The sequence below is a fragment of the Oncorhynchus keta genome, unplaced genomic scaffold (assembly GCF_023373465.1).
Source record: "Oncorhynchus keta strain PuntledgeMale-10-30-2019 unplaced genomic scaffold, Oket_V2 Un_contig_1510_pilon_pilon, whole genome shotgun sequence".
Taxonomy (NCBI): domain Eukaryota; kingdom Metazoa; phylum Chordata; class Actinopteri; order Salmoniformes; family Salmonidae; genus Oncorhynchus; species Oncorhynchus keta.
The window spans coordinates 113,240-137,474 of NW_026279133.1; the positions used below are offsets into that span (position 1 = coordinate 113,240).

General features: G+C 40.6%; 2 protein-coding genes and 1 long non-coding RNA gene across 6 annotated transcripts in view; 2 read left to right on the forward strand and 1 right to left on the reverse strand.

The window, feature by feature from the left end:
• The window catches only part of LOC118370533 (zinc finger protein 420-like), a 130,465-nt gene extending 108,038 nt beyond the window's left edge, over window positions 1-22,427 (reverse strand). The window contains exons 1-2 of one of the 3 annotated variants that reach the window (XM_052502105.1): window positions 22,207-22,382; window positions 20,187-20,246 (exon numbers count right to left, since the gene is read on the reverse strand). In XM_052502105.1, the coding sequence (XP_052358065.1) occupies window positions 20,187-20,246; window positions 22,207-22,309 (163 nt within the window). In that variant the 5' untranslated portion in view covers window positions 22,310-22,382. Of the gene's footprint in view, window positions 1-20,036; window positions 20,247-22,206 lie in introns of all 3 variants that reach the window. The other 2 variants (XM_052502104.1, XM_052502109.1) reach the window with 2 other exon arrangements.
• Window positions 678-9,055, forward strand: LOC127918852 (gastrula zinc finger protein XlCGF17.1-like). Of its 2 annotated transcripts, XM_052502127.1 has the most exons (4): window positions 678-814; window positions 1,694-1,940; window positions 7,082-7,330; window positions 7,943-9,055. In XM_052502127.1, the coding sequence occupies exons 2-4, from the start codon at window positions 1,838-1,840 to the stop codon at window positions 8,857-8,859; spliced, it is 1,269 nt and encodes a 422-aa protein (XP_052358087.1). In that variant the 5' UTR covers window positions 678-814; window positions 1,694-1,837; the 3' UTR covers window positions 8,860-9,055. The 2 variants fall into 2 exon arrangements, with proteins under 2 accessions (XP_052358087.1, XP_052358088.1); XM_052502128.1 differs by lacking the exon at window positions 7,082-7,330.
• Window positions 14,831-16,261, forward strand: LOC127918854 (uncharacterized). The gene is made up of 3 exons (XR_008101073.1): window positions 14,831-15,549; window positions 15,714-15,877; window positions 15,960-16,261. It is a non-coding gene; the product is annotated as an uncharacterized LOC127918854 (long non-coding RNA).
• Window positions 22,428-24,235: the final 1,808 nt, after the last annotated feature.

Below are 24,235 nucleotides of genomic sequence, written 5' to 3' on the forward strand. Positions count from 1 at the left end.
AAAGGTTGTAAAAGTATACTAGACATTAATAGAATTAATCATACACATGTTGAAGTTTCTGTGACAAACGGTGAATTAGTTATTGATTTAAACAGTTTTAAATGATATTTGATAGATTTTATGCTCGACTTTTATAGAATATTTTTGTTTCTTTGACAATTAATGAATTAGTTATTGACTTTTGCAATTTAAATGGATTTTTTGCGAATGAATGTCTGAATATAAAACCAACTCCTGTGATTAAAAATGTTTTTTATTTAAACTAGGCAAGTCAGTTAAAAAACATCTTATTTACAATGACGGCCTACTAAGGAACAGTGGATTAACTGTCTTGTTCAGGAACAGAACGACAGATTTTTATCTTGCAGCTCGGTGCTCAACCCAACGCAATAACCACTAGGCTACCTGTGATGCTAGGATATTTCATATGCAGTGAGAGCTATTGTGAATAAGCCACTGCAGTTATGAAATTGATAAAATAATGGCCATGTATCAACTGTGTAACGACAGAATCTTTTAGGTATTTATTAGGATCCCCATTAAACGCTGCAAAAGTATCAGAATTGTTCACTTCTCAAACTTCTCAAACCGGGCTTGGTCTGCTTCACAAGCCTTCTCTGAAGTCTCGCGTTGTTACGTCTCTGGGTTTAGAAACTGGTAGTGGGGTAACAGGAAGTTCCGCGCATGCGCACATCATTCTTCACAATAAAGGAAACATCTGAATTGTGCAGCAGAGACGACTACTTCTGTGTCCGTTTCAAATGTATGACTCGAAAGAACATGTCATAACATGCTAGGTAACAAATACGTCAAGGTATTATCACGTTTGATAAAGGTTTTATGTGTTATTTTTGTGTCAAACCGCGTGAGTGAACGTGATGACGTTTTTACAAGTCACGGTTAGAGACTGGGTTAGTCTGAGTGGATATATATCATTTCGTTAAGGTCATTTCATTAACGATCAATTTGTTGTAGCTTTCTGGGTTCGTTTTACATGTCGTTTTTGGTTTTGTATAAAATTCACGAGCTGGTAAAATGGCGGATCCCACTCGGTCTGCATCAACGCACTTCAGTGCAGGCAGTGAGGTTACAGCAGAGAGAGACCATTTTACGGTTGCGCTAAATTATTAATGTAATCAGTTTTCTACATGTGTACTAATATTCAGAGACATTCTGTTGATTCTGTCTATCTATAAATGTTACTATGGTGTGAAGGAAAATGCTATTGGTTTTTGATTGGAATAATACAGTGGAGACAAGGTTATTCAGGAAAATAGTACATAGTGCTGCCTGAAACATACTGCAACCTTGTACTAAATGTTTTTGAGTAATTTATGCATTCATGTGAATTCAGGAAATCTACTATAGATTAAGTGCATTTAGAGTTGTGTAGCCTATAAAGTGTATACTTTGTCTAATGTGAATGAACTCGTGTTTTGTTGTCAATGCTTAGCAACCAGATCTATTCAAATGAGATCAGTGCTTGACTTGGACAGGAGCTCACCAGAGCTGAGTACCAGCACCTCAAATTTCTACTGTTTGAGCTCATGTTCCTCTAATAGAATATTAGCTCAACAGTATTGAGCTCCCGAACCTAAATATAAACCATATTTTTAGAGAATTAAGAAAGTGCCAGAACTGTCAAGACTAACTTTAGACTAACCTAAGTGTCCGTTTCTCTTTATTACTACAGACTGACTCAGATTAAGTCTGAGGCCGGTAACATCAACAGTGAGGACAAACCCAGCCTGCCTCTCCTTCCACACTGAGTCCAAACCTACAGTCACTGGGTCCTGATTGTGACAGTGCAGCCCAGTTTGCACTGCAGGATCCAGAGATGGCATCAGTGAAGCTGGAAGACTGCAGTCAAACACTGGAGCTGAATGCCAACATTAAAGATGAAGAAGAGGAGGAGGAGATTGGGGAATCTGTTAGTCATGGTAAGAGCAGGTTCTGTCTATCCAAGTTTGTGTACTGGCATAGAGCAGTGATGTGGAGACACTTGCAGAAGTTGGCCTTTTTATAAACAGATTTCACGCAATTATACATAATTTTAGATGACAGGAGACTTTCGCACAATGTTTTTTAAATACCTCACAAATGACAGGCTACTTTGACAAACTGAGAATCTGAGTTCAATAAAAACAACCTTGTCTTGAATCCATCAGTAGTCTAGTCCAGGTGTGAGGAGAAGCACATGGTACAATATGAGTCCTAAACAAGCTTTCCAGTTTCACTGACTCACCCAATGATGTGCAGCTCACTCACCGGCCAAAAGCGTATCCCTCTCTTGATTTACTTTGTAAAACAATGCTGTTTGCTCAATAGGCCTATTTGAAAGATAACTTGGTAACACATACAGAATAGTATTTTCTTTTCAGCAGGATCCATTTGCTTTACAACCTGTGTTTTCCAGTGATTTGTATTAAAAATATTGTGAAAGGCCTGTTATGAGAGTTGCAGGCTCATGTCTATAACAGCACAGAGAGGGAGAGAGATCATAGAAAGTGAATATCTTTTTAGTTCCTTTTAGTTCTGCTTCTCTCTCACCACAGCAATGGCCACGCCTTGGTCTAAATAGGCTACAATGTTGCACAAACCATAAACCTGGTTCGGCCCAACATTAATACATTCTTAGAACATCAGGCACGTTTTCACATTACGTTTTTTATGGGGCTGATAATTACAGAGGAATCCAAATGTGATTACTCTGATTTGCTTTTATGAGGATTTTTTGCATTGCAAACAGTGAAGATAATTTTTCGCGCCGCAAGGTAGGCTACCTGATCTTTGCGAAAGGGTTCCCGGAACGAAAGACTACGAAACTGAGCGGTGCCGGAGGATCTGGCTCAAATTAAGCACCACCGTTCTCATATAATGAGGTCGGTCTATATCCCAAGGATCTCTCAATGCAACGATGGTTGCACCAAACCAAGACCGACCACAGCCAGTTGTTTCCAATGGGAACAGATGAGTCATACTGGGCAGAGCCAAGCACGAGTCAGATCCTATTGGTGTGTTCTACAATACATCTGCATATTTCTGTTCGGGAACGCCTCTGTGAAGCGCTTGTGTGTAATAACTCAATTCACCTTTACGTTCCTTATAAATAACGCAATTATATACACTGCTCAAAAAAATAAAGGGAACACTAAAATAACACATCCTAGATCTGAATGAATGAAATATTCTTATTAAATACTTTTTTCTTTACATAGTTGAATGTGCTGACAACAAAATCACACAAAAATGATCAATGGAAATCAAATTTATCAACCCATGGAGGTCTGGATTTGGAGTCACACTCAAAATTAAAGTTGAAAACCACACTACAGGCTGATCCAACTTTGATGTAATGTCCTTAAAACAAGTCAAAATTAGGCTCAGTAGTGTGTGTGGCCTCCACATGCCTGTATGACCTCCCTACAATGCCTGGGCATGCTCCTGATGAGGTGGCGGATGGTCTCCTGAGGGATCTCCTCCCAGACCTGGACTAAAGCATCCGCCAACTCCTGGACAGTCTGTGGTGTAACGTGGCGTTGGTGGATGGAGCGAGACATGATGTCCCAGATGTCCTCAATTGGATCCAGGTCTGGGGAATGGGCGGGCCAGTCCATAGCATCAATGCCTTCCTCTTGTAGGAACTGCTGACACACTCCAGCCACATGAGGTCTAGCATTGTCTTGCATTAGGAGGAACCCAGGGCCAACCGCACCAGCATATGGTCTCACAAGGGGTCCGAGGATGTCATCTCAGTACCTAATGGCAGTCAGGCTACCTCTGGCGAGCACATGGAGGGCTGTGCGGCCCCACAAAGAAATGCCACCCCACACCATGACTGACCCACCGCCAAACCGGTCATGCTGGAGGATGTTGCAGGCAGCAGAACGTTTTCCACGGCGTCTCCAGACTGTCACGTCTGTCACATGTGCTCAGTGTGAACCTGCTTTCATCTGTGAAGAGCACAGAATTAGCCAATCTTGGTATTCCATGGCAAATGTTAAACGTTCTGCACAGTGTTGGGCTGTAAGCACAACCTCCACCTGTGGACGTCGGACCCTCAAAACCACCCTCATGGAGTCTGTTTCTGACCGTTTGAGCAGACACATGCACATTTGTGGCCTGCTGGAGGTCATTTTGCAGGGCTCTGGCAGTGCTCCTCCTGCTCCTCCTTGCACAAAGGCGGAGGTAGCGGTCCTGCTGCTGGATTATTGCCCTCCTACGGCCTCCTCCACGTCTCCTGATGTACTGGCCTGTCTCCTGGTAGCGCCTCCATGCTCTGGACACTACGCTGACAGACACAGCAAACCTTCTTGCCACAGCTCGCATTGATGTGCCATCCTGGATGAGCTGCACTACCTGAGCCACTTGTGTGGGTTGTAGACTCTGTCTCATGCTACCACTAGAGTGAAAGCACCGCCAGTATTCAAAAGTGACCAAAACATCAGCCAGGAAGCATAGGAACTGAGAAGTGGTCTGTGGTCACCACCTGCAGAACCACTCCTTTATTGGGGGTGTCTTACTAATTGCCTATAATTTCCACCTGTTGTCTATTCCATTTGCACAACAGCATGTGAAATGTATTGTCAATCAATGTTGCTTCCTAAGTGGACAGTTTGATTTCACAGAAGTGTGATTGACTTGGAGTTACATTGTGTTGTTTAAGTGTTCCCTTTATTTTTTTGAGCAGTGTATATTTTTTTGCAAAGGGTAAAGTTTACAAAACTTGGTCCACTCTGTTCATAACAGCTGTTTCCTGTAGTTCACGATCATCTCCTTTTGTTTTGTTGACATTGAGTGAGAGGTTGTTTTCCTGACACCGCACTCCGAGGGCCTTCACCTCCTCCCTATAGACCGTCTCAGCATTGTTGATAATCAGGCCTACCACTGTAGTGTCGTCTGCAAACTTGATGCTTGAGTTGGAAGCATGCATGGCCATGCAGTCATGGGTGAGCAGGGAGTACAGGAGAGGGCTGAGAACGCACCCTCGTGGGGCCCCAGTGTTGAGGATCAGCGGGGTGGAGATGTTGTTTCCTACCCTACCTTCACCACCTGGGGGCGACCCGTCAGAAATTCCAGGACCCAGTTGCACAGGGCGCGGTTGAGATCCAGGGTCTCGAGCTTAATAATGAGTTTGGAGGGTACTATGATGTTAAATGCTGAGCTGTAGTCAATGAACAGCATTCTTACCTAGGTATTTATCTTGTCCAGATGGGTTAGGACAGTCAGCGTGTAGTGTGATGGCGATTGCATCGTCTGTGAACCTATTGGGGCGGTAAGCAAATTGGAGTGGGTCTAGGGTATCAGGTAGGGTGGAGGTGATAGGATCCTTGACTCGTCTCTCAAAGCACTTCATGATGACAGAAGTGAATGCAATGGGGCAATAGTCATTTAGTTCAGTTACCTAGGCTTTCTTGGGAACAGGAACAATGGTGAACATCTTGAAGCATGTGGGGACAACAGACTGGGATAGGGATTGGTTGGATATGTCCGTAAACACACCAACCAGCTGGTCTGCGCATGCTCTGATGGATGCCGACTGGACCGGCAGCCTTGCGAGGGTTAACACGTTTAAATGTTTTACTCACGTTGGCCACGGAGGAGAGCCCACAGGTTTGGTAACGGGCCGTGTCAGTTGCACTGTATTGTCCTCAAAGCGAACAAAGAGGTTGTTTAGTTTGTCTGGGAGCAAGACGTCCGCGACAGGGCTGGTTTTCTTTTCGTAATCCGTGATTGACTGTAGACCACATATTGTTGTTTGAATTGTGACTCAACTTTTTCTCTATACTGACGCTTTTGTTGTTTTGATTTCCTTGTGGAGGGAATAGCTGCACTGTTTGTATTCGGTCATGTTCCCGGTCGCCTTGCCACGATTAAAATCGGTGGTTCGCGCTTTCAGTTTTACACCAATGCTGCCATTAATCCACGGTTTCTGGTTTGGGAAGATTTTAATCGTCACAGCGGGTACGACATCTCCGATGCACTTGCTAATAAACTCGCTCACTGAGTCAGCGTATACATCAATGTTGTCTGAGGCTATCCGGAACATATCCCAGTCCACATGATAGAAGCAATCTGATTGGCCAGACCAGCGTTGTATTGACCTGAGCACGGACGTTTCCTGTTTTAGTTTCTGTCTATAGGCTGGGAACAACAACATTGAATCATGGTCAGATTTGCAGAAGGCAGGGCTTTGAATGCATCGCGGAAGTTCGAGTAGCAATGATCCCGAATATTCAGAGTAAAGAAAGCGCCAGAAATGTGATGTTAAAAAGATAACCTTGTGTCCGTTTCTATTTGTTACTAAAGGTATTTAATAGTTGAAACGTGCTATCTAATATCAAAAGAACATGTTAGGTAACATCCATTAAAGGAATTTCACTTTTGGTAAAGGTTTGTTCTTTTTGTGTCAATCCAAGTGAACGTGATAAACTATTTTAAAAGTCACAGCTAGAATATTTTGGTTTGTCTGAATGGATGTACATCATTTCTTCAAGGTCATTTTAATAAAAAATCGATTTATTTGACATTTATGAGTTTTTTTTGTCATGTTATTGGTTTTGTGTGATTTTCACAAGCTGTTAACATGGCTGGGCCCACTCTGTCTGCGTCAACAGATTTATCTGTAAATGTTACTATGGTGTGAACAGGAAATACAATTGATTTTTGAAGTGAAAACAAGGTTAAAACAAACTAACCTTGTCCTAAATGTTTTTGTCATTTATGCATTTGGGAAATCTACTTTTGATTAAGTTCACTTACGTTGTGTAGCGTAGCTAATTTTAAAGCGTGTACATTGTCTAATTTAAATGAATACATGTTTTGTTGTCAATACTTATCTACCTCATCTATTGAAATGAGATGGACAGGAGCTGATTACCGGCACCTCAAATTTATACTGCTTGAGCTCATGTTCCTCTTCTAGAATATTAGCTCAACAGTATTGTGGAGCTCCTGCATCTAAATATAAACAGTACCGGCACCTATTTCAGTCCAAGTCAAGCACTGAAATAGATCATTGATCAAGGAGAAATAATAATATAGACCAACCTTTTTTGTCTGTTACTCGTTGTTACTACAGGACGACTAGAATTAAGTCTGAAGCCGGTAACATCCACAGTGAGGACAAACCCAGCCTGCCTCTCTCCTTCCACACTGAGTCCAAACCTACAGTCACTAGGTCCTGATTGTGACAGTGGAGCCCAGTTTGCACTGCAGGATCCAGAGATGGCATCAGTGAAGCTGGAAGACTGCAGTCAAACACTGGAACTGAATGTCAACATTAAAGGTGAAGAAGAGGAGGAGAAGATTGGGACATCTATTTCTCATGGTAAGAGCTGGTTGTATCTAACTAAGTTTGTGTTATTCATTCCAACTTCCCACTGTGCATGAAAAGTTGCAGTAGAACTGTTTCATGATGAACTGTTTCAGTGAGAAGGTAGATGTTATTTCATGAGTCTGTGCAGTTACTAACCCTTGTGATGGTGAGTGGAGGATGATATGAAATGAGTCTGTAGTTACTAACCCTTGTGATAGTGAGTGGAGGAAGATATGAAATGAGTCTGTGTAGTTACTAACCCTTGTGATAGTGAGTAGAGGATGACAAGCCCCTTTTTAGCTTTCATCTCTTACCCACTTTTAGAATAGTTTTATTCCACTGTATTGTACAGCCTACTGATATGAATACATATGTCACCCAGTACAGCCAGAAGAGGACTGGCCACCTCTTTGGGCCTGTTTCTTCCAAGGTTCCTGCTTTCTAGGGAGTTTTTCCAGACCACTGTGCTTCTATATCTGCATTGCTTGCTCTTTAGGGGTTTTGGTCTGGGTTTCTATAAAGCACTTTGTGACAACTGATGATGTAAAAAGGGACTCATAATATACATTTGATTGACATGTATATCACTCCAACTGACTGGTTCTTCTGATGTTGTTCACACAGGAGACCATGTTGAGACATTCTCTACATCCAGAGAGCAACAGCAGGAAGATCACAGAGCTAAGAGGTCTCACCACTGCCCACATTGTGAGGAGACTTTCCCAATTCTATCAAAGCTAAAAATACACCTAAAAATACACACAGGAGAGAATCCGTATTCCTGTACTGACTGTGGGAAGAGATTCAAAACATCAAGGAATCTGACAGTTCATCAGAGTGTGCACAATGGAGTGAAGCCTTACTCCTGCTCTGACTGTGGGAAGAGTTTTTCTCGAATGAACTTCTTAAAAACACATACACGTAGACATACAGGACTGAAGCCTTACTCCTGCTCTGAATGTGTAAAATTCTTCACAACATCAGCTGAGCTAAAAGTTCATCAGAGAACACATACAGGAGAGAAGCCTTACTCCTGCTCTGACTGTGGAAAGATTTTCTCTCAACTTGGCCCCTTAAAAAGACATGAACGTATACATACAGGAGTGAAACCTTACTCCTGCTCTGACTGTTTAAAATGCTTCACAACATCAGCTGAGCTAAAAGTTCACCAGAGAACACACACAGGAGAGAAGCCTTACTCCTGCTCTGACTGTGGAAAAAGTTTCTCTCAACTGATTCTCTTAAAAAGACATGGACGTATACATACAAGAGTGAAGACTTACTCCTGCTCTGATTGTATAAAATGCTTCACAACATCAGGTCAGCTAAAAGTTCATCAGAGAACACACACAGGAGAGAAGCCTTTCTCCTGCTCTGACTGTGGAAAGAGTTTCTCTCTACTGTGCAACTTAAAAACACATGAACGTGTACATACAGGAGAGAAGCCTTATTCCTGCTCTGACTGTGGAAAGAGTTTCTCTCTACTGTGCAACTTAAAAACGCATGAACGTGTACATACAGGAGTTATTTCTCACCGTTGATCTGACTCTAGAAACTGTTTTAAAACAACAGCTGAGCTAAAAGGTCATCAGAGACAGACACAGGAGAGGAACCTGACTTCTGCTCTTAATGTGGCAAGAGTAACTCAAGTGAAAGTCACCAAGTAGAATACCACTTGAGTAAAAGTATTTGGTTTTAAATATACTTAAGTATCAAAACTAAAAGTATGAATCATTTCAAATTTACATTTAAATTTAACCTCTACGGGATACGGGGGTGTTCCTAAAACAGGACAGTTGCTAATGTGACTATAATGACATTGTATTCAACAGCTAACTTTCTGGGACATAGACATGTCTTTTATATGGGCAAAAAGATTAACAAGAATTTAAGCAAACTTCAGTGTCAAATTAACAGTAGCTATTACAGTGGAAAAATACCATGCTAGTGTTTGAGTAAAGGGTAAAACAACAACTTATCACTGCAATTGGTTTGATACATTCAAACCAGTTGATTTGTCATCCTTAGGGTCCCAGAGATCAAATGTAGCATAGTTTTTTGTTTGATAAAATCCATTTTTATGTGAAATGTAGGAACTGGGTTCTACATTTTTGAACCCCTGTTGTCTCTGGCTCCAGACCTACTCCGCCAGACCATCTAGATGTGTGAAAGTTAGTGTATAAGCTAATGATCCATCATGTGTGAAATTCCTGTCAGTGTGTAAACTTAAATGTTTTATTACCCTAGCATTTTTATATGTTCTCTATAGTTTTGTACTTAAATGTATCAATTGACCAATTCAGGACATTTGGGGAAACTCCTGGCAGACTTGAAACAGTGCAGTAATGTAATTCTTCACTGGATCAGTCAAACGTTTCACACACTGCTGCCATCTGGTGGCCAAAATCTAAATTACACCTAGACTCCTATCTGAAAGTATGGCCTTTCTTGCATTTCAAAGTTAATGAAAAAAGAAAAAGGTTTTGTTTGTATGATTTTACCAGATATAATGTGTTATTCTCCTACATTAATTTCACATTTCCACACACTTCAAATTGTTTCATTTCAAAAGATATCAAGAATATGCATGTCTTTGCTTCAGGTGCTGAGCTACAGGCAGTAAGATTTGGGTCATTTTAGGTGGAAATGTAAAGAAAAGAAAAAAAGTGTACAATCCTTAAGAGGTTTTTAGCGAACTAGTGAGTCTGCCAGATCAGAGGCAGTAGGGATGACCACGGATGTTATCTTTATAAGTGTGGGAATTTGACTGTTTTCTGTCCTGGTAATCATATAAAATGTAACTAGTACTTTTGGGTGTCTGGGAAAATATATGGAGTAAAAAGTACAATTTGGGTGTTGGAATTTGGTGAAATAAAAGTAAAAATGGTCAAGAATATCTAAATAGTTAAGTACAGATACACAAAAACTTAAGTAAAAGTGATTTAAAGAACTACTTAAGTACTTTACACCACTGCATGCATCCATGCCGTGTGTCAGCATTGCAGGCTGGTGGTGTGATGGTTGGGGTGTGTTTTCAGGGCACACATTGGGCCCCTTGACAAAAGTTTAGCAACATTTGAATGCCACAGGATATCTAAACATCATGGCCAATCAGGTGCATCCCTTCATGCTAGCAGTATATCAATTTGCAAGTTGTTTTCTTCAGCAGGATTATGCCACAAGGCTTGTCCAGGAATGGTTCCAAGAACAGCTCACTGAATTCACTGTAATTGTGCATCTGTGGGAGGAGATGGATCGAGCAATTCAGAGTAGATCCACTCCCAGCCAACTTGACACAATTGTAGGAAGCATTGGAGTCAACATGGACCAGCATCCCTGTGTTCTGAGGACAAAGGGGGTGCAACTCAATATTAGGAAGGTGTTTCTTATGTTTTGTACACTCAGTGTATATCAGGTAAGGATGGTCTGATGTTCAGTTTTTAGCATTAGTTTGGGTGGATTATTTTATATTACTCAACTTTTGTTTAATGATAAACAGGCTGTGAATCAACTACTTGTTTATTAAACTGTATTTTAATATTAGATTCATTATTTTAGTCATTGATGATGAATGTATTTGAATAACTGTATTGAAGTTGATTGATCTGGTGGCAGGTAGCCTAGCGGTTAAGAGTGTTGGGCCAGTAACTGAAAGGTCGCTGGTTTGAATCCTGAGCCGACTAGGTGAAAAATCTCTCATTGTGCCCTTGAGCAAGTCAATTAACTCTTATTTGTCCTGTAAGTCTCTCTGGATAAGAACATCTGCTAAATGACACAAATATAATGAAAAAAATGTTTGTACATGAATATATGCTGGGCAACCTTTTTTTTCTCTTAAATGAAATAAACTGTTTGTGAAATACTGTATAAACACAACATTACCACTTTGTTTACCCTGGTCAGAGGGACAGGACCATAATAAACTAGACTATGTAGCTGTTGTTGTTAGTAGCCTACAGTTTCCATGTAATACAGCATGTCAGATCACTAATGATTAGGTGTACAGGCTGCTACATTTAGTTTTTGCTTGTGTCGGTCGGATGTGATGTGTTATCAGGCTAAATGACTACCAGAGGGAAGTGGAGAGCGCGTCTTGATCTTTGTGCGTTGTGCCCGGCCCGGCGGACATGGTCAAGAGAGGCAGAGGACATGCAGCAGCACTCCGATGTGAAGAACTGTACTAAAATGTACGATTGTAGTACAATGAAAAAAATATAGCATGGTATTTTTGTGGAATGGTAGTGACCAAAAAACATGTTTTCCATTGTACTGGACCCAGGAACATAGAAGAAACTGCCAGATGTGTCATAATAGCCTGGAAGTAAAGCTGCACTGGGAGACACATTTGAAATGGAATACATTGAATACATTCAGCAGGGTGGAACAATCACAGTAAAACATTATTTAAATGTATTGTTGGAAGGGCTGTGGTCACCATTCATGTAATACATTAAATATATACATCAGATGGTATTGGGGAGCTGTTTCATAGGGTTTTCATGGGTACATTATTTACCCATTTCAATCTTATACCAACCAACCCTATGCTTGGTGTGACTGTTATGGGCAGAACAGACCATCTGATATGCCCCTAAATATTGTAATATGCAACCTGGAATTAAATGTAAGAGGACCAGTGCTTCTACAGTGAATCACATCTGTGCTGTTTGAGAGAGATGTTGTTAGACTACATTGTATCGTTGTTTCCTCTTCTGAGGGCACTGGTGGGCAACAACATTTCAATTCACAGAGACAATGAGTCCTTCAAGTTTAGCACAATATAGAACGGGGGTTGGCAACTAGGTTTGGCCTCCAGTCAATTTGTTGCTGGGCTTGTAGCTCCTCTGCGGGCCAGAACATAATTGACCTATTAACAAATAGCCTATAGCTTCCCAATTCATAGTCCCACACAGTTGAGGCTACACTACACATTTAACACGTGGTTAGTGAGCTAATCAATTCAATGACCATAACATAATAATGTTGGTCTGATTACAGTGGTAAAATCACCCATGTCTATATTAATAGTCCTACCTGTTCTGTTACAATATATACATTGTATTTCTCCAATGGCAAACCAGTGTGCATCGACACTGTCGCTGTTTGTGGGCCTAAAGAGAGAACACCTTGTGTGTTTTACAGTGGTGATTTTACCATGTACATACTTTGATTTTCTTCCTGGAGGCCAAGCCGGAAGAGTTTGTGCATATATTATCACGACATTTTGTGAAGTTTTCGTTTTGGGCTTTGTGTAAGGGTTTTTTCGGCTGTTTGTGCACACACATTTTTTCTTGGAGGCAAGTCTTCTGCTGAAGTCGGTAGCCGAAGTTTAAGCCCGTTCAATGGTGATTGGTCAACAGCACTCAACATTAATGACAGATTTGAGTTATCTATTTTGAGGAAGTGGCGATAGAGCCCTTTTCTGTACTCGACACACTGACGTCACTCACAGATGTGTGCGACTCTTGGCAGCAGTCGTCTAGATGTACGTTTTTATTACTTCCAAACAAATAACTTTGGGTTTATATACCCTTACAATGTTGTTTTTATTCTTTCTTGAACAGTCGCTAAGATTACAGAATGCTCATTGATATAGGCTATAGCAAAAAAAATCATTTTACTGGTTCAAGTGTCTAAATATAATGCAGTTGATTTGTGATGACAAACATTTTATGAGGCAGGACATTCATACAAACCTTAAAATCCAATTCTAATTTGTGAACAGAGAAAGGGTTATATGGCGTCTCAAAATGGATAAACAGTGCTACTGACACTTTTTCTCATTTTTCAAGCAAAGGTCTTTTAAGGGAGTATGCGAGCACACATTAGGTTCGTCTCTAATGGAACTCTAATTAAAGGGATAGTTCAATCAAATTACAAATGTCCACCTTGGTTTCTTCACCCTGTATACAATCCCAATAATGTGCATGTCAACAGTGAAGTTCTGAAGATGGAGGAATTTCAGTACAGCAGTGTTCCCCAATCCTGGTCCCAAAGGGTGTACATGTATGTTTTTGCCCTCACACTCACATACCTTATTCAGTTCAAAGGCTTGAGTTGTTTAGTTGAATCCAGTGTGTGAGTGTTAGGGGCAAAAACAAACAAGCTCATGGATCCCCAGGACCAGGATGGGAAAACAATGTAGTACATACCAAAAGGTGTGATAATGCAAATTATATGCAATTATTATTTAGCTAATTTGTTTGCATATAATTTGCATAAGCATCTCACTTTTTTCTCTGTACTGAAAGTGCTCTTACTTGATTGCTAACATGCAACCTTTTTGGCATTATATTAACAGTGGACTAATGAACAAAATACAAACTTTTTTTTTTTTTTTTACTTTCATTTCATAAAGCCAACCACTCCATTAACAGTCTGACCCTCAATATAGTCTTTGGTATATATTGAGCTCTAACAAATGGTGTGTGTAAAAGGTCTGTTGAAATGAATACTGTAGTGGTGTAGAGAAAGGTAACACAAGCTTCCTGTCTGGTTCCATTCCCCAATAGTAACTGGGTCATTATTGGATCGTGGTTGTAATGCCGTCCCTGGACTTTGGCACCATAAAAAGACTAATAATGCATTACAATACTATGCTGACATATGGGATGGTTTTAAGAAGGTCGTACCATGGATTGTTTAGATCATTTATTTAGTATTTTAGGACATTAGGTATGAACATGATTAAAAATGATTTGATAAAATACAGAATTTGTCCTTTACTACTATATCCCATAGAAACACACTGAATGAAACATTCATTAAAAAACTAATGGTGAAAACTGATCAACACGTCATTAATATCTGATACATTTAGTATTTTATTAGGATCCCCAGCAGCTACTCTTCCTGGGGTCAAACAGGAAACACTAAAAATATATAATATACATACAGTGGGGCAAAAAAGTCACATTGTAGGATTTTTAATGAATTTATTTGCAATTTTATTTAACATTATAGACAAGAGAAGATGTTTCCGGAACAAATTAATGTACAAACATATCAATTAACTTCAGTTATTAAAATAAATTCATAAATGACTAAAACAATGAATCTCGCATTAAAAGGCAATTTAATAAACACTAGTCAATTCATAGCCTGTTTATCATGAAACAAAACGTGTTTGGTAATATCAAAATAATCCACCGAAACTAATGCAGAAAACTGATCATCTTTATCTGATACAGTGCATTCATAAAGTATTCAAACTGCTTGACTTTTTCCACCTTTTGTTACATTACAGCATTATTATAAAATACATCAATCTACACAAAACACTCCAAAATTACAACAAAATTCTTTTTTTTTTTCTGTCGACTCATCGAGCTGTAACGCATAGAATTATTGGCTTGTAAGGCAGGGTAGCCTAGTGGTTCGAGCGTTGGACTAGTAACCGGAAGGTTGCAAGTTCAAACCCCGAGCTGACAAGGTACAAATCTGTCGTTCTGCCCCTGAACATTTACATTTACATTTAAGTCATTTAGCAGACGCTCTTATCCAGAGCGACTGAACAGGCAGTTAACCCACTGTTCCCAGGCCGTCATTGAAAATAAGAATTTGTTCTTAACTGACTTGCCTCGGTAAATAAAGGTCAAATATAAAAAATAAAAATAAGGCGAAGCAGTAATTGTTCCAAACATCTGCCATGTCACTGATGCGTCGGGAAAACGGTATAGTTTTTGGGGATTTTTCCCCAGCCACATCTGCAGAAGCAGGAAGATTTAAGTCCTCCACAATAGTATGGAGCTTGCCTGTCCTAGCCACTTGGTAACTCATCAAGACGCTTCTAGCCCCTTCTTATTAATGGTATCTGCAGCTTTTATACATGTCTTACTCGAAAGTAGTCTCAACTCTCGCTCAAAAAAACTCCTGTGGCTTATTTTTCAAATTGGCATGTTTTGTTTCTAAATGTCTGCGCAAGAGTGAAGGTTTCATTGAGTTGTGAGATATAAACACACTGTGGCTGAGGAAAGGCACATCCCTGTCTGTTGTTTGGTGTTTTGCCGGATAAGGAGGCAGTAGCTCTGACAGTTGTGATTCTGATGCAGCCCAGTGTCCATGCTAGCTGGGCTAACAACACATGGAGAATTACTGATGCTAGCATTGGATGTGCTTATGGAAGCAGAACAACTTGTGTCGTTGACAGGTGCAGTGCTGCTGGTAGTACCAGTACTACCAGTAGAGCTGGGATGTGTCTATGGAAGCAGAACAACTTGTGTCGTTGACAGGTGCAGTGCTGCTGGTCGTACCAGTACTACCAGTAGAGCTGGGATGTGTCTATGGAAGCAGAACAACTTGTGTCGTTGACAGGTGCAGTGCTGCTGGTAGTACCAGTACTACCAGTAGAGCTGGGATGTATCTATGGAAGCAGAACAACTTGTGTCATTGACAGGTGCAGTGCTGCTGGTAGTACCAGTACTACCAATAGAGCTGGGATGTATCTATGGAAGCAGAACAACTTGTGTCGTTGACAGGTGCAGTACTGCTGGTAGTACCAGTACTACCAGTAGAGCTGGGATGTATCTATGGAAGCAGAACAACTTGTGTCGTTGACAGGTGCAGTGCTGCTGGTCGTACCAGTACTACCAGTAGAGCTGGGATGTATCTATGGAAGCAGAACAACTTGTGTCGTTGACAGGTGCAGTGCTGCTGGTAGTACCAGTACTACCAGTAGAGCTGGGATGTATCTATGGAAGCAGAACAACTTGTGTCGTTGACAGCTGCAGTACTGCTGGTAGTACCAGTACTACCAGTAGAGCTGGGATGTGTCTATGGAAGCAGAACAACTTGTGTCGTTGACAGGTGCAGTGCTGCTGGTAGTACCAGTACTACCAGTAGAGCTGGGATGTATCTATGGAAGCAGAACAACTTGTGTCGTTGACAGGTGCAGTACTGCTGGTAGTACCAGTACTACCAGTAGAGCTGGGATGTATCTATGGACGCGAGCAAAAAAAAAATTTTTTAAAAACACAGCAAAAAACTGACAAGATGCACAATGATCAGTAAAGAGAGACTAACATTCTATGATGCTCCCTTTCCTCTGCATTGTTCTCTCACAGTGAGAAACTATAGGATTACAATAGTGTTCTACACTTTCTTCATTTGATCCAATTCAAAGTTGCCATTTATTTTATGAGATGACAATTAAGAGGAGTGACTAATCTTAGCTGGTCTGAGAGAACTGATAAGGCTTCTCGCAAGTGTGTAGCCGTTGGTGTGTTTTACATTGCCCAAATCGTGAGAAGCTGTTGTCACAGTAAGAGCAGAAGAAAGGCTTCTCTCCTGTGTGTGATCTCTGATGACCATTTAGCTCAGCTGATAATTTAAATCATTTTCCACAGTCAGAGCAGGAGTAAGGCTACTGTCCATTATGTATACCTTGGTGTCTTTTTAAGTGGCTCGATTGAGAGAAATTAGACCCACAGTCAGAGGAAGAGTAAGGCTTCTCTCCTGTGTGTACATGTTCATGTTGTTTTAGGTGGCTCGGTTGAGAGAAACTCGCGCTACAGTCAGAGCAGAAGTAAGGCTTCTCTCCAGTGTGTGTTCTCTGGTGAACTTTTAGCTCAGGTGATGTTCTGAAGCATTTTCCACAGTGCGAGCAGGAGAAAGGCTTCTTTCCTGTGTGTATACGTTCATGTCTTTTAAAGTTGCCCAGCTGTGAGAAACTCTTTCCACAGTCAGAGCAGGAGTAAGGCTTCTCTCCTGTGTGTATACGTTCATGTTGTTTTAGATAGCGCGAGTGAGAGAAACTCTTTTCACAGTCAGTGCAGGAATACAGATTCTCTCCTGTGTGTATTTTTAGGTGTATTTTTAGCTTTGATAGAACTGGGAAAATCTCCTCACAATGTGGGCAGTGGTGAGACCTCTTAGCTCTGTGATCTTCCTGCTGTTGCTCTCTGGATGTAGAGAATGTCTCAACATGATCTCCTGTGTGAACATCAGAAGAACCAGTCAGTTGGTGTAATATATACAGTACCAGTCAAAAGTGTGGACACACCTACTAATTCAAGGGTTTTTCTTCATTTGTACTATTTTCTACATAATAGTGAAACATCAAAACCATGGTATTACACATATGGAATCATGTAGTAACCCCCTCCCAAACAAGTGTTTAATCAAAATAGCTTGTATTTTAGATTGTTCAAAGTATTCACCCCTTGCCTTGACAGCTTGGCACAGTCTTGGCACTCTCTCAACCAGCTTCACCAGGAATGCTTTTCCAACAGTCTTGGCACTCTCAACCAGCTTGACCAGGAATACTTTTCCAACAGTCTTGGCACTCTCTCAACCAGCTTGACCAGGAATACTTTTCCAACAGTCTTGGCACTCTCTCAACCAGCTTGACCAGAAATACTTTTCCAACAGTCTTGGCACTCTATCACTTATACAATGGCCTCGTTTTGAAAGAAAAACTTTTTTTGTAAAATAAAATATCAAATTGATCAATAGTGTATACTTTGTTAATGTTGTAAATGACTATCGTGGCTGGAAACGGCTGATTTTTTTAATGGAATATCTACATAGGCGTACAGAGGCCCATTATCAGCAACCATCACTCCTGTGTTCCAATGGCACGTTGTGTTAGCTAATCCAAGTTTATAATTTTAAAAAGGCTAATTGATCATTATAAAACACTTTTTTAAATGATACACTTGGATTAGCTAACACAACATTACATTGGAACACAGGAGTGATGAGTATGGGCCTCTGTACACCTATGTAGATATTCAATATAAAAACTTTTTTTTAAAAGCACTTTCCAGCCACAATAGTCATTTGCAACATTAACAATGTCTACACTGTTTTCTTATCGATTGTATATTTTATTGGACAAAAAAGTGCTTTTCTTTCAAAACAAGGACATTTCTAAGTGACCACAAACTTTTGAACGGTAGTGTATGTATTCATATCAGTAGGCTGGTAGTGTATGTATTCATGTCAGTAGGCTGGTAGTGTATGTATTCATGTCAGTAGGCTGTACAATACAAAAGGGGAATAAAACAGTCTTGAAGTAGTTCCCACATATGCTGAGCACTTGTTGGCTGCTTTTCCCTCACTCATAGAACTTTTAAAAACACAAGCAGTTTGTCTACTTCACTTCTTTAAATCTGCTACCACTTGGCAACCACTACCCCGGTCAACAGCCCTGCACCCCCCACAGCAACTTTCCCAAGCCTCCCCCATTTCTCCTTCACGCAAATCCAGATAGCTGATGTTCTGAAAGAGGTGCAAAATCTGGACCCCTATAATTCAGCTGGGCTAGACAATCTAGACCCTTTCTTTCTAAAATTATCCACCGCAATTGTTGCAACCTCTATTACTAGCCGGTTCAACCTCTTTCATATCGTCTGAGATCCCCAAAGATTGGAAAGCTGCCGCAGTCATCCCCCTCTTCAAAGGGGGAGACACTCTAGACCCAAACTGTTACAGATCTATATCTATCCTACCCTGCCTTTCTAAGTTCTTCGAAAGCCAAGTTAACAAACAGATCACCGACCATTTCGAATCCCACCGTACCTTCTCCACTATGCAATCTGGTTTCCGAGCTGGTCATGGGTGCACCTCAGCCCCGCTGAGGGGGGGTGCCACAGGGTTAAATTCTCGGGACGACTCTTTTCTCTGTATACATCAATGATGTCGCTCTTGCTGCTGTTGAGTCTCTGATCCACCTCTATGCAGACAACACCATTCTGTATACCTCTGGCCCTTCTTTGGACACTGTGTTAACAAACCTCCAGACGAGCTTCAATGCCATACAACTTTCCTTCCGTGGCCTCCAACTGCTTTTAAATGCAAGTAAAACTAAATGCATGCTCTTCAACCGATCGCTGCCTGCACCTGGCTGCCCATCCAGCATCACTACTCTGGACGGTTCTGACTTATAATATGTGACAACTATAAATACCTAGGTGTCTGGCTAGACTGTAAACTCTCCTTCCAGACTCACATTAAACATCTCCATTCCAAAATTAAATCTAGAATCGGCTTCCTATATCGCAACAAAGCATCCTTCACTCATGCTGCAAAAACATACCCTCGTAAAACTGACCATCCTATTGATCCTTGACTTCGGCGATGTCATTTACAAAATAGCCTCCAACACTCTACTCGACAAATTGGATGCAGTCTATCACAGTGCCATCCATCTCCCTCACTAACTTTAAGCATCAGCTGTCAGAGCAGCTCACCATCCAAGTACATCATCTACAAACTGTTATTCATTTTTTTGCTCCTTTGCACCCCAGTATCTCTACTTGCACATTCATCTTCTGCACATCTATCACTCCAGTGTTTAATTGCTAAATTGTAATTACTTCCCCACTACGGCCTATTTACTGCCTTACCTCATTTGCACACAGTGTATATAGACTTTTCTATTGTGTTATTGACTGTACGTTTGTTTATCCCATGTGTAACTGTGTTGTTGTTGTTTGTGTCGTACTGCTTTGCTTTATCTTGGCCAGGTCGCAGTTGTAAATGGCCTTCCTGGTTAAATAAAGGTAAAATAAAAAAAAATAAATAAAATACAGATAGCCCAGTGAATAAAACAAATGCTGACAATACTGGTGTCAAACCATACAAGTCTCAGTAGCATGAAATAACATCTACCTTCTCATTGAAACAGTTCATCGTGAAACAGTTATACACCAACTTTTCATGCACAGTGGGAAGTTGGAATGAACAACAAACTTAGTTAGATAGAACCTGCTCTTACCATGAGAAACAGATGTCCCAATCTTCTCCCCCTCTTCTTCATCTTTAATGTTGACGTTCAGTTCCAGTGTTTGACTGCAGTCTTCCAGCTTCACTGATGCCATCTCTGGATCCTGCAGTGCAAACTGGGCTCCACTGTCACAATCAGGACCCAGTGACTGTAGGTTTGGACTCAGTGTGGAAGGAGAGAGGAGGGCTGGGTTTGTCCTCACTGTTGATGTAGTAATAAAGAGAAACAAACACAAAGTTATTGTCTTGACAGTTCTGGCACTTTATTCTCTAAAAATTATATTTCTTAGTGTTCAATTATCTAAGTCGTCTACTGGTCTACACCGGGAAACAGTGTATTCGGAAAGTATTCAGACCCCTAGACTTTTTTTTGTTGCATTACGTTTTTCTAAAATGATTCAAATGTTTATTCCCCCTCATCAATCTACACACATTTTATTTTTATTTTTTTATTTCACCAGGTAGGCTAGTTGAGAACAAGTTCTCATTTGCAACTGCGACCTGGCCAAGATAAAGCAAAGCAATTTGACACATACAGCACAGAGTTACACATGGAATAAACAAAACATAGTCATTAATACAGTAGAACAAAAGAAAACAAAAAGTCTATATACATTGAGTGCAAATAAGGTAAGTTAAGGAAATAAATAGGCCATGGTTGCAAAGTAATTACAATATAGCAATTAAACACTAATTAAACAATACCCCACAATTACAAAGTAAAAGTTTTTTTTTCATGTTTGCAAATTTAAAAAATAAATAACTGAAATATCACATTTACATAAGTATTCAGACTCATTTACTCAGTACTGTTTTGAAGCACCTTTGGCAGCGAGTAAAGCCTTGAGTCTTCTTGGGTATGACGCTACAAGCTTGGCACACAGATCCTCTCAAACTCTGTCAGGTTGGATGGGAGCGTCGCTGCACAGCTATTTTCAGGTCTCTCCAGAAAAGTTTGAATGGGTTCAAGTCCGGTCTCTGGTTGGGCCACTCAAGGACATTCAAAATTGTCCTGAAGCCACTCCTGTGTTGTCTTAGCTGTGTGCTTAGGGTCATTGTCCTGTTGGAATGTGAACCGTCGCCCCAGTATGAGATCCTGAGCACTCGAGCAGGTTTTCATCGAGGATCTCTGTACTTTTCTCTGTTCATCTTTCCCCTCGATCCTGACAAGTCTTCAAGGCCCTGCCGCTGAAAAACATCCCCACAGCATGATAGTGTCACCAACATACTTCCCCGTAGGGATAGTGCCAGGTTTCCCCCAGACATCACGCTTGGCATTCAGGCCAAAGAGTTCAATCTTGATTTCATCCAACCAGAGAATCTTGTTTCTCATGGTCAGAGTCCTTTAGGTGCCTTTTGGCAAACTCCAAGTTGGCTTTCACGTGCCTTTTACTCAGGGGTGGCTTCCGTCTGCCCACTCTACCATAAAGGCCTAATTGGTGGAGTAATGCAGAGATAATTGTCCTTCTGGAAGGTTCACCCATCTCCGCAGAGGAACTCTGGAGCTCTGTCAGAGTGACCATCAGGTTCTTGCTCACCTCCCTGACTAAGGCCCTTCTCCCCAGCTTGTTCGGTTTGGCAGGCCGGCCAGACAATTATTGGAAGAGTCTTGGTAGTTCCAAACTTCTATCATTAGGGAATGATGGAGAGGACACTGTGTTCTTGGGGACCTTCAAAGCTGCAGAAATGTTTTGGTACCCTTCCCCAGATCTGTGCCTCAATACAATCCTGTCACAGGCTTGGTTTTTGCACTGACATGCACTGTGGGACCTTACATAGACAGGTGTTTGCCTTTCCAAATCATGTCCAATTCATTGAATTTACCACAGATGAACTCCAAGTTATAGAAACATCTCAAGGATGATCAATGGAAACAGGAAGCAAATGTTTTCGCTTTGTCATGAGGATTATTTATAACGTAACATTATATGGAAAAAGTCAAGGGATCTGAATACTTTCTGAATGCCCTGTACATCAACCACTCACTATCACAAGGGTTAATAATGACAGACTAATTTCATAGAACAATACTGGTGTCAAACCATGCACGTCTCAGTAGCATGAAATCTCATTACTTTCTCATTGAAACAGTTCTACAGCAACTTTTCATTCACAGTTGGAAGTTGGAACAAACAACAAACTTAGATAGAACCTGTTCTTACCATTCGAAACAGATTTCCCCATCTTCTCCTCCTCTTCTTCATCTTTAATGTTGACATTCAGCTCCTGTGTTTGACTGCAGTCTTCCAGCTTCACTGATGCCATCTCTAGATCCTGCAGCGCAAACTGGGCTCCACTGTCACAATCAGGACCCAGTGACTGTAGGTTTGGACTCAGTGTGGAAGGAGAGATCAGGCTGGGTTTGTCCTCACTTGATGTTACCGGCCTCAGACTTTATTCAAGTCGGCCAGTAGTAATAAAGAGAAACAGACAAAAGTTAGTCTTGAAAGTTCTGACATTTTCTAAAAATATATTATATTTCTTGTTCAATTATCCAAGTCAGTGTTTGACTTGTTTTGACTTGAAATAGGGACCAGTACTGTTTATATTTAGGTGCAGGATCTCCACAACACTTTTGAGTTAATATTCTATAAGAGGAACATGAGCTCAAGCAGTAGACATTTGAGGTGCTGGTACTCAGCTCCGGTGAACTCCTGTCCAAGTCAAGCACTGATCTCATCTCAATGGATCAGGTAGATAAACATTGGCAACAAAACATTAATCAATTCACATTAGACACAAAGTACATGCTTTAAATTAGGCTATGCAACTTAAAAGCACTTAATCTATAGTAGATACAGAATGTACATGCATAAATGACAAAAACCATGTATTACAAGGTTGCAGCTTGTTTGTACTATTTTCCTGAATAACTTTGCCTTCGATATATTGTTACAATACAAAACCAATAGCATTTCCGTTCACACCATACTAACATTTATAAAAAGATTGAAACAACTGAATATGTCTGAATATTACTACACATGTCGAAAATGGATAATTACTTTCAGCTTCAAAACAGTACTGCAACCGTCAAATTGTCTCTCTCTGCTGCACCCGCACTGCCTGAAGCCCGTTTACGCAGAATTTACTTTGAGAAAAGTATGTACATCCACTCAGACGAACCAAGTCTCTAGTTATGGAACTAGTCAAGTAGTTATCACATTCTTCATTCTGTTTGACACAAAAACAACACATCAAACCTTAACTAAACGTGATAATACCGTAATAGATTTGTCACCTAGCATAGCATGACATGTTCTTTCGATATTAGACATTTAAACATTCTATTACATACCTGTAGTAATAAATAGAGACGGACACAATGATTCTATTCTAGACTGCACGCTTTCTTTATTCTGAAGAATGTTGGGCGCCTGTCCGGAACTTCCTGTTCCCCACTACCACAGTGCAACCGTCCGTACGTTCCGGGATCCTTGGAATAGCCCTACCCCATTACATGAGAAGGGGATTGGTGCCACCGACTCCTCCTCCTCCGGGACATTGAGTCGTAAGAAAAGCCGTGCGTGAAACATGTAACGTAACCGTAAAAAATAATAATCTGTAAACGTACTATGTTACGACCATGAATGAACATTTACACTTAAGTGTTTACTTTACGTCTCCCTTTACTCGGTTACAGATATTTTTTATATATACACATTTTTGTCTGGAATGTGGAATCTGAAAAACCGAATGAAGCTAGTCAATAATTGCAGCTTCCCGTTTCATTTTCAAAATAAAAGTCTAGATCTTGTTTTAGAACAGCATTGTACCAGTAGATAGCGTAATATAGGCTTGAGCCTTCAGCAAATGACCTGTGTGAGAATTATACAATAGAGACACAGAAGAGCATTGTCTAGAAAAACCGCCTGAGCTGCAAAACAGAAAGTAAATATAATTTAGACTAGGCCTATTCCACTATCTAAATACGGCATGATGTTGTGTGTTATTTAATGGCCATATACTTGCACTATTTATTTGTATAGCCATGTGGGGCTAATGAATCATGTAACCTTATGAATCACACGATTTCTACTATTTGGGAGCACGGACTTCCATAAAAAAATCTGCCGTTTCCAGCTACAATAGTTAGTTACAACATTAACAATGTCTACACTGTATTTCTATCAATTTTATGTTATTTTAATGGACATAAAATGTAACACAATAAGATTACATAACTTCTAA

Excerpts from the sequence above, each read along its gene's own strand:
- LOC127918852 (XM_052502127.1), top strand. The coding sequence starts at position 1,838 with ATGGCATCAGTGAAGCTGGAAGACTGCAGTCAAACACTGGAGCTGAAT. Across the intron at positions 1,941-7,081 it reads TGGGGAATCTGTTAGTCATG|GACGACTAGAATTAAGTCTG; the intron begins GTAAGAGCAGGT and ends TTGTTACTACAG. Across the intron at positions 7,331-7,942 it reads TGGGACATCTATTTCTCATG|GAGACCATGTTGAGACATTC; the intron begins GTAAGAGCTGGT and ends TTGTTCACACAG.